Genomic DNA, 11062 nt, shown 5'->3' on the forward strand with positions numbered 1-11062 from the left:
GGATGTTGCTACCCCTAGTGGGGGTAAGAGCGAGCTGGTCCAGTGCATTAGAATTGAACTCCAGGAAATGTTGGGGAAGTGCATTGGTACATGAGTACATTTCCAGGTTAATGGAGGGGTAGTTGAAGTCGCCCAGTATGAGAGTGTTAGGTTGGACCCTAATATTCTCCAGGGTGCTTAGGAACATGGAGTGAGTGTCTTGGGACATGGTTAGGGACCAATAGCAGGCTATAACCTGAATCGCTGTCTTACCCAATGTTAACTGCACCTAAAGTATCTCAGATGCGTTATGTTGGGGTACCAGTCTAGGGCTGTGCACATCCTTTATGAATATGGAAACACCGCCGCCTTTGGAGCTTCAGTCTAGGTTCTGGGGCCGAAAGGTGTGGAATGAATTATAGCCTGGTAGTGCAGGGGTGCTTTCTGCTGCCTTGAGTCAAGTCTCTGTTACGGCCCAAATGTCAATGTGCTCCATTTTAAGGAGTGCTTCAACTGAGTGCATTTTGAGATTTAGTCTTCTAGCGTTGAGCAGCATGATCCTCCAATTGCATTCGTAGCTGCTACAGTGGTAATTTGGTCTTTGGAACACTGCCTACAAGAGGCACTATAGGGGTGACAAGAGCCTTGCCAGTGTCCAGAGGCCCAGGGCTTTACAGATGCATGCCATCTCTGGCAAAGCATCAAGGTATGTCAGTCATGTCTTCCCAGGCACAGATACTGGATCCCCTTAGAATGACACCAGAAACTTAGCCAGTTGTTGAAATTAATCATTTTCTGCTTGTGCTGTGGTATCATTCTGGGTGATGGTAGGATGCTGCTCAGGGCTAGGGTTATACCCACCTGGGATACATAATCCAAAAGCTCCTCCATGTCTCTTTTCATGTAGTCCAGGGAGGTACGTCACAGGTCATTCACACCCACGTGTACAATGACAGAGTCATATTTGTACCTGTTATTGAGGGACCTCATTGCATGCATTATATGGTAGATCTTGGCACCTGACAGGCAGCTGACTGATACTTTCTCCTTATTCAACCTAGTGAGTGGGGCATCAGTGTGCTTCACTATCGAATCACCTATGACTAGAGTGTTGGGCATGCTGTTTTGCCTTAGGGGATTTGGTTGAGTGGCACAGTGTTTAGGAGAATTATGTGTCTCGTGATTAGTGTTGTGGTGGTTGAGTGCATTTCTGCCTTGGAGGTCTCTGCTGTTTGAGTAGATTTTTATTGAGAGATTCCGCGAAGGTGGGTGTGCGGTTTGTGTTTTTATGTGAAGGCAGTGCTGGTGTGTGTTCTGGAGGGCTATGTATTCCATGTGGTATGGTGCAAGTATTGACCTTCTCCTCTTGACCAGCTATTCCGGTCTTGGTTGGAGAGTAAATGGCTTCCAATTTGGCTACATAAGTGCATCTCTCGCAAGTCTGAGTGTTGGGAGGTAAGAGGAGAGGGTTGTCAGTGTACATGAGGCAGTTGTTTACATTGCCTCAGGATGTCCAAGTTCACCAGGTTAATAGGAGAAAGCACAGGGAACTGAGCTTTAGACATGCCTGGAGGTGTGGGCTGTTTCCTTGTAGAATGTTTAGTGCTGGTAGCACTTTTGTGTGCTACAATAATTGCTACAAGAAGTCTGGTAAAGTGCTAGACTAATACGCTAGTAAAAGTGCAGGAGAGGAGAGAACTAGTAGATCTAAGGGAAAAATTGAAGAGCAGACCTTGGCACCGCTCAGAAGCTTAAAAACAGTCCTGGATACAGCAAATCTGTATCTGGACTAGACTAGTTACAGGAAAGGCAGGAAACAAGTGCAAACATGGGCTTTTTAAACCAGAAACTTGAAAGATATGGAAAAACTGCCCAAACAGCCAATAAACTACAATTTCTGGGTCAGACACCACTCCTCTTGTGGTAGATAAGCTACCTAATGCTTACCATTCCCAATGATAATCATGAAGCCTTCCCTCCAACACAGAAAGGCTTGGCGGGCTCAGAAGCTTACAAACAGTCCTGGATACAGCAAATCTGTATCTGGACTAGGCTAGTTACAGAAAGGTGGGACACAAGCTTAGAATTTAGAATTTTTTTTAAGTAAAGTGGAAAGGGAGAAAGGAGGAGCAGAAGATTATTCAAGGTTAAAAAACTAAGTGGGTTGGCCTTCTCAAATGTTCTCTCTGTATTAGCTAGAATGAGCTAATGACAGTAGACTGGGAGGAGTGTCCCAGATCAAATTTACAGTATGGGCAGGCAACTGCAAAGGCACCAAGTATAACAACAGGATACCAATAGAAAGGGAGGGTGGGAAGCTAAATCAGTTGTATGTTACACTCCTTGGCAGGAAATCAGAACAAACAGACAGATGTTTAACAAATGGAGACAATTTCCATTTAATACTTCACGCACAGTGAAACTAGCTAGAAAAGATTTAGAAACGGTGTGACAGTAAAAACCTTATTTATCAGGCCATGTGGGGCAGACAATTTTAGTGCAACCGTGCAGATTAGTTTATAGCTATAAAATATAGTAAAAAGTATGCAGCAGACAAAACTGCTATAAATATCTATAATAAGCAATAACTAGTTAAGCAAAAAAGGGATACTTGATGTTATATATCACAGATCAGAGTTTTACTCAATGCCCTTCCACCACAAGTTAACTTCTTAAGTAACAGAAGTTGAAACCTGAAATGAGTTAGAAAAATCTTGAAAGAATCAATGAGGTGCTTACTCCAAGCCGTAGTCCAGGCAACCCCAATCAGCCAATGACCATAAACATTACACTGTCACTGAAATGCAAATGCTAAACTAAGATGGCCTGGAATATGTGCTCAGACACACAGCCTTTGCAAACAAACTAGGCCCAGAACACAAGCCTGAATTTGGACAATGCTACAGCTACTACCTACACTGCTTAGGCAGACAAGCACTACAGAAATGTTTATCACAGCAAAAAAAAAAAAAACAGTACTGAGCCTTTAAATGAAAGTTTTAAACAGATAAAGGAGCAAGGAAACTCTAGAGAATGCTTTTAACTGCAAACAAATCAGTTATATGATACACTCCTTGGCAGGAAATCATAACAAACAAATGTTTAACAAATGGAGAAAATTTCCAGTTAATAACCTCACACAGTGAAACTAACTAAAAAGGATTTATAAACAGTGTGACGGTAAATATCTTCTTTATCAGGCCATGTGAGGTAGACAATTTTAGTGCAACCATGCAGATTAGTTTATAGCTATAAAATACAGTAAAAAGTATGCAGCAGACAATAAAAGTGCTATAAATATCTACATTAAGCAATTTCAGTCTCGGGGTGATTAACTGATCCCAAAGGTATCGGAGTGGTTGGATAGGAAAACAAGAAAAATGCTTCATGCTTATCAAATGATATATACAATTCAGCGTGTACCAAGATTATATATATATATATATATATATATATTCCTCATTCTGAAGCGGGTATGGGCCGTCTAGAAAGATTACATGTATAGTTCTACAGTAGTAGGACTGCTTGCATATCTGCTGACCTTACCAAATCCAAATATAGTGGAAGTTTTGAAACCTAAAGAGGACAAATCTAAGATGACTTCCCTGCTTAGTTTAGCAAAAGCATATCTGTGTCAAGTGGAAATGGAAAGCAAATGAAGTTGACAAAAATTAGGCAGCAACCGAATGTGCCAAAAAATGAAAGAAAATAAGGAAGAGGGGTCAAATGAGTAGGCAAGGAATGTGGAAAAGGCATAAAACTAGTTGCAATTTAGAAAACTCCTGGAACAACCTCATGTCAATCATGACCTGGCACAGGAATGGTTAAAGAGAGGTGAATTTAAACCAAAATATGAATGGTTAATATTCACAGCCCAGGATAATGGACTGTGTACAAGTTGGTTTACAAAGTCCGTTAAACATGTGGGAGAAACAGTCATATGCAGGTTTTTAAAACAACTGGAAAAAGCTGTGCATCTTTTTGCTTGGTGTGATACACTAATGGCAGAGGGCCTATATATATTGAAAGGCATAATAATGTGGCAAGACTCTTACACTGGGGATTGTGCAAACATTGCATTATTGAAGTAGCTGCGAAGCATTGGAAACATGAGCCACAAAGCATTGTAGAGAATAATGGAATTTGTATTACATGGGATCACCCATTACTAACAGTTCAGAAAATAGATGCGGGAAAACCAGATATAGTAGTCCATGAAAAGAAGACAAAAATAGTATTAATCACTGAAATTGCTACACCCAGTGATTAGTGTCTTGCGTACAGAGAGAGACACAGCATCCTAAAATACCAGGATTTCCAGGCAAACGCGAGGGCAGTGTGGAAGGAGGATACCCAAACAGTTATAATAGGAGCAATGGGTCAAAAAAAAGAATTTGAAGACATATTTAGAAATGGTACCAATTATATATAACAGCTATGAATTACAGAAGGAATCATTTCTGGACACATTGCAGGTGCCGAGAAGAGTACTTTTGGCTAACATCAAAGATTCAAGTTCGTGAAATGAGTATAGTTTCAGTTGTACTTTGACTTAAGAATGAGGTCCATTGCCCTCATGGTATTAGAAACACAAAAGACCTGGGAGGAATCTGTAATTTCTTACTGTCAGTTACTGGCCTCCATCTGATGTCAGCAGGTCAGATGCTAGGAGCAAGGTAAAGAGTTTTCAGTTCATTCACTGTCCTGGTAGGTTTGTAAATCATGTAATCCTTTTATTTGCCTTCTGGAAGTTTTTAACCTGAATGTTCAGGTTTCACTAGCTTGTTGGCAGGGCTACCTGCACTGTAAGAAATACTAACAGCATTTTGTCGGTGTGTGAATTTTATTTATAGCCTCTTGCCCGCTGGGTGTGTGTCACTTCACTGTGACATGTAGTGAAGCATTGATTACACCATTTACTTTTTTTACCCAAGTAGTTTGTAGTTTTACTTTGCTGGCTAATGGTGATGTATTTGCCTATAATTTAGCTGTTTTGATTTAGTGGATGCATTATATGATCTGCTGGAGAGGTGCTTTTAACATGCACGCTCCTTTCAGTCTTTGCTGTGGTTGCATTAGAAAATGGCAGAACAATGATGGTAGAGATCCTCACACTGGCAATACATTAAGCATTACCTGTGGTTTGAAGAATAACCAGGATATAACCAAAAAAATAGCAATGACAGTGTTAACCATATTTTGATGTAGACCTGCAGAACAGTGCTGCATTGTAATGGGGAAAAGGAACATGTACGTGTTAGCACTTACAAAAGTAAATTACTTTTGTAACTAATAAAGCACATTTTTAACGTGACATTCATGGGCAAAAACACACCGATATTCCTACTGCATCCACTGGGAAATGGCAGAATTACTTTTGTATCACTTACTTTCCAGTTGTTACTATCACTGGCACTTAATCTAGCAAAGTTCATTCACTTCATTGACAGTTCTAACACCTCGAAGAGTAAGGGGGAGGGTTTGTCAGCAGTTGAAGGACAAGACATTTTATCCTTATAAAAACCTATAGTGTAGTTACTTTCTTTGGCTAAAGCTATGTGACTGCTGTGAATATTGTAAAACAGACTCTGAGAGACTTAAATAAGGGTCAGTCAAAGGGGAAAAAAAGCAGCAGTCCTGTTACAGAAGTTAAGATGACTGGGAGTCAGTACTGCCATTGTATTTCAATGGGATGATAAAACAGAACCACTTCCTTATGTATAGAATGACTCATAAACAGGGATTGAAATTAATTCTGGGAAAGAGAAATAAGGAGGAAAACAAGATCACATTAATACGATATGATGGCCATTTTTGGAAAAATATTACATTTTTTTGTAAGCACCACCTAAAGGAATGCTGCTGCATTAAAATACTTAAAAACAATGCAAAAACACATTTTTTATTTTAATGCAGAGCTCTCATTTAATGCATGTAAACTCCTGTTGCAAGTTTGTATGAAGAATAAGTAAACCTGTTAAAAGAAGAAAAAAAAGAAATGTGTTGATATTGAGGTCTCCTCAGATGTATGTGCGAAATGCATTGCATTTAAGAAAACCTACAACTGAAAGCATCTTTGCATGGCAACACCATATGCCTGTACTCAAGCCTCAAGCTGTGGTATATAATATTAAGAACTATTAGGAGCTTGTATAGTTAGGTACTGGTGTCCTGTATTTTTTCATAAAAGTGTATGTATTTATTCAGTAATTTTATTTATGACTAAGCAAAGTTCTTATTTTACTTTTCTGTTTTTCATTATGTCTCACATTCCTTTGTTTTTCTTTCAGGTGGAAGTGGTAGAGGGTGCATTAAAATGTCCAGAGTCTGGTCGTGAGTTTCCCATCAACAAAGGAATCCCAAACATGTTGTTAAATGAAGATGAAGTCTAAATAAACACATTATCTTCACAAGTGTCTTCTGTACTATTTTGAAAGTTACAGCATGGAAATAATTTTGTGGTGTAAAATGTCATGTGCCCTTAATGAGTTGCTTTCTGGTTCCTTGCCAAAAAATGCTCATTGAAAGAACTGTTAAAGGATCCATTATCTTATGTTTATTGTGTTTTCTCAATCATTTCCAACAACCTTTGGGAAATTGATATTTAATTTAATATAATCACATAGATTGTGAAAACATTTATATTTTTTTTATTTTGTTTTGTTTGTAGTTTGGAGGATCTTTTCGCCACAGTACTTACAACTCAATGTGGTTTCCTTTGGTTTATGACCGACTGCAAGATGCTAATGCACGGATTTGCAGTGTTTTTTTTTTTTTTCTTTGGGCCAAGGACATGTAACTTGCAGCCCTCTCTTAGGCCTGTTTGTGTAGTTCATAGAACTTGCATTATTTTTTTGCCAGTAGACTATAACATTGGATCACAATCCTGTTTGTGATATTATGGAGTAGCATGATGTATGCAGGAAATAAAATATTAAAATTTATGTATTATGTTTACAAATATTTGATAACATGTATTTTCTCCCTTCAAACAATTTGTATCATCCTTTTGTTCCACCTTCTCTCCAGCACCAAAATTTGTTGTAGTAATTTTTGTTTATACCTGACTTTATTAAACCAAAATAAATCACTGACATCCTAGACAGACTCTTAAAGTTGTTGTGGAAGGATTATTTCATGGTGCTGGTTCAAAAATACACTTTAAATTATTGACGTTATCTCTATCATTCTGATGGTTTGTCTGCACTATGTTAGCTTATGTTCTCACATCGTCCATATGTAGTCAGTATCAGTTTGTTGAAGCAGTAGAGAGCTTTATCCAAACTGTGAAAACGCAATTTATACACTGTTTATATTAAAATTCTTACATTTAAAGCTGTTTACATAGTTGTATGTCATGCTGGTATTTACATTTTTATTTTACTTAAGCAGGTAAGCATAATTTAAGTGCCAATGCATTTTGCTCAGCTTTTACTACAAATTTGTAGATTATACTTTGGAAACCAAAAATTGTACACATTCAGAATAGTAATGGATTGGTATGAACCATTCCAATAATGTAATCACGTATATTATCATGTTAATATAGCACAACTCTCTGTTGACAAGGAAGTAGCTTAAAGTTGTGGGTGTGATTGTTTTTCATGTGATACTCTAGGGCAGTTGTGTTTGGCATTACTGTTTCACTCCTTGGTGAATGTAGTCTATAAACTCATTGGATATAACATGCACTGAATTAGCAGCTCAGATATATACCAAAGCAAGGAAGTGATTTTTGCCTAGTGAAGCAGTGGAAAAACTGAATAATAAAATATTTATCTTGTATGCTCAGTGGCATAGAAAAAGACCATCATTTTACACATTATGATTCTGACTGCTGTGATGTTTGTAGGAACATTTCAGACTTGTGGCTACATAAACATTCTTATAAACTTCTCTGTTAACCTGCTTAATAACAGAACAGAAAGGTTATAAAAAGTATGTTTATTTATGTCCTGATATATTTTTTGTACCTTAAAAACATTCTCTCATACTTAAGTGGACAATTATGATCAGTTGTAGACATTGGGGAGGGGGGCAAACCCCTTTGCTACATTTCTGGAAAGCAGCATGATTAGCAAAGAAGGGTCAGTGTTGAAACCCCACCAGATGCAGTGAATTGGGCACAGTTAGTTAAAGTGAGCACATGACATTCAGAATTTACATCTGGTAAGCATCTTCTGTATTCGAGTCCAGGTGTTGCAGTTTTCTTTATTTTTATTCACTTGAAGCTTATTTATTTTGCAACACAGTTAATGCAGTCATTTTGCATGCCAATGATTACAGAACAGAATAAAAAAAGGGTATCGAGTACGTGATGAAGGCAGTATATGTACTGTTGTCACTACCTGTCACAAGTTGTGGTATTCTAAACTGTGGAAAGAAGAAGAGTCCACCTTGCTCTTGGGATCTTGTTTTTCTATAAGTACCATATTACGTGCATTGTGTTGCTCTTACCATTGGTGCAGTGTTTACAGATCTCAGTTATGAAAAGTAGTTGGGTTGAGATCTATGAACAGTAGAAGGTGCCATTTTTTAAAATTCACTGAAATTTGCAGTGGGTCTTTGGCCAGATGTGAGTGAAATGCTAGGATTCCACTGAATACTGGTTGATGAAGATTGGGATCAACAGTATCTGCCCTGACATCTTGCTAAAAGCAGAAACGTTGCTCTCCTGACAGACCTGTAACTCTCAAATGATGGTAAGGTGATGTGATATCCTTTAAACAGGCTAGATTGCAGTTTGGTTTGCTGGAGAACTGGCTCAGTTTCGATTGTATTAAAGGGATAGTAGAATGATGGTGGTAAACGAGGAATGGATGGAAGTGTAAGTGCCTGTGATGGATTTATGGGGTAGTATTTTAGGTGATGAGTGGGCAAAGTTGATATAATGCCATCTGTTAAAAGCCATAGGTAATGGGGGAGCTAGCACCAGGGATTAGTAGCACATATTTTTGGAGTGCATCCATGTTTGCTTTTCTGTGTGCAAGTAAAAGTAAAAAGGGCTTGTGATATGATACAGTCTCAAAGGTATGGTTGACACACTGACCCAGGCTTGAATTTTAATGTTTTCTTATGTTTAAACATTAAACGTATTAAAAGATAAAATGGAAAAATATGCAAAAATAGCACACAAAATGTGCAGCTGTTCACAATAAGCTTAAAAGTTTACGTGTAAACCAGAAGTAACAATAGTATGTTTAAAAAATATATGCATTTATATATGGTGTGGTGTGGTTTAAATATGATATCTGACTAGGATGAGAGTCCTGCATTTCACGGAAGCTTGTTTTATTTAATGGAGTTATGAACTAAATAGATTATCGACCTGCCTTTTCACTGAACACCACTTTGGTCAGCTTGCATTACGTTGACTAAAACCACATAACTCTGTCTTTCACTTGGGTCACTGTTGTGCATCTGCAGAGTTAATGTAGGTAAGTAAGCGGATGTGGAGGTCAACCACCCCCCATGTAAGCATAAACTAAAGTACGGAATCAACAGTATTTTAATTTATAGGTTGTTTTAATTTTTTGCTAGCAGTGTTCATTTACATTTAGTTTTGTCAGCATCATGGAAGGATTCAGAAGTGTTAGGTGTGTAACTTTTTATTTCTAAGAATTAATGTGTATGTGCTCCATGTTGCTTTGTTATGGACAGTTTTGTGCAGTAATACCACTGGATCGGTGATGTGTGTACAGGTTACTGTCAGAGTTTTTGCATTCTGTAAGAACAGTATGCATTCAGTTTGGAAGATGGATGTGTGCTGATTTTTTGTGATCGTGGATTATTTTTTAGACAGGTGTAGTTTAGAGGCATTTGTTTAGTTTGAGGGGTTTAGTTGGATAGGTTACTATACTCCAATATTGACAATGGAGTGGAGTTTGTTTTGCATGTTTTGTAAGTCACGCATGTTTATGCTTTTGTTGACAAATTAGTATTTGTGTTTTCTCCCCTGCAATCTGTATTTGGGGAGTTAAGGGAAAAAGGGTGTAACATCTTTTGATAGCAGACACCCATTCAGTCCTATGGCACAAGTAGGACAGTTATCCCCCATAGGGAGGGTAAGTACTAAGAAGCTATCGCTGTGTATGTAGGGTTGCCCCCTTTTCAAATGCCCAAATTGGGACATTTTTTGTAGAAAAGTCAGATTTTGCAGGACAAAACATACCAATGGCCAGTACAAAGGACAGAACTTCACTTTTTTGCCAAAATAAAAGCTTATTCTTGTAGCATTTGAGTCGCTTATTCAGTTCCTTATAACATTTAGGTGTTTCAGATACAAAATAACTTTTATGCGAGTATTAAAAGAAAATATAGGAAATATTTTGTCCTAAAATCTGAGGACATTTGCCATTTTTTCAATTTTCTTTGCAGGACACAATGCCCAAAGAGGGACTGTCCCTCACAAAGTGGGATAGGTGGTAACCCTATGTGTAAGTGGGTGTTTTTGTGTGTAGGAGCATGATTGAAGCTGTTTTGATTTGTGCACACATGCATGCATGAATATTTCTAGGTGTCTGTGTGACTGTATAGGAGGGACACTAGCATAGAGTACTAGCTATGTAAATTGATACCCTGGGCAGTTCCCCAGACTGGTGGACTCATTTACAACAAAGTTGAACAGTTTAAAAAAAGTCTCCGTGCTTGCTGCTTTGAAGCTTTAGTAACCATTGTGGCACTTACTGCTGTACTGCTACAGTTACAGAGGACACTCTTTCTCTTTTTCTCTCTCTCTCTCTCTCTCGCACATCACATACACACACACACACACATTTGGTTTGAATGAATGAATATTGGCATGCCAATACTTGATTAATGACTGCTGCACATTTACCAGTAACGCACTTCACCAGATTGGCTTTGCCGGTCATGCCCCCCCCCACCAAAAAAAATCTTGGTCTCTGGGCAGCAGTCTCCTTTGTCATACCCTAACTATGGCTCTGCACTAGTATGGTTAACTGCAGCTGTGCAGTGTTTAATTCAGAGCCATGATAATGAGCTGCTAATGGGATGCTGCCTTATGTCTCTGAATTGCATTACATTACCATTGCACTGTTGGACAGTGTGGCATTGCCCAAAT

The 11062-nt window shown here is 38.3% G+C and overlaps 1 protein-coding gene across 1 annotated transcript in view; it reads left to right on the plus strand.

The window, feature by feature from the left end:
- Positions 1-7094, plus strand: part of TRMT112 (tRNA methyltransferase activator subunit 11-2) — a 45128-nt gene extending 38034 nt beyond the window's left edge. Inside the window, exon 4 of the mRNA XM_044075812.1 lies at positions 6270-7094. Within this exon, the coding sequence (XP_043931747.1) occupies positions 6270-6371 (102 nt within the window). The 3' untranslated portion in view covers positions 6372-7094. The remainder of the gene's footprint in view (positions 1-6269) is intronic.
- Positions 7095-11062: the final 3968 nt, after the last annotated feature.

This window comes from Protopterus annectens, chromosome 6.part1 (genome assembly GCF_019279795.1).
Source record: "Protopterus annectens isolate FY-2018-M chromosome 6.part1, PAN1.0, whole genome shotgun sequence".
NCBI classification, from domain to species: Eukaryota; Metazoa; Chordata; order Ceratodontiformes; family Protopteridae; genus Protopterus; species Protopterus annectens.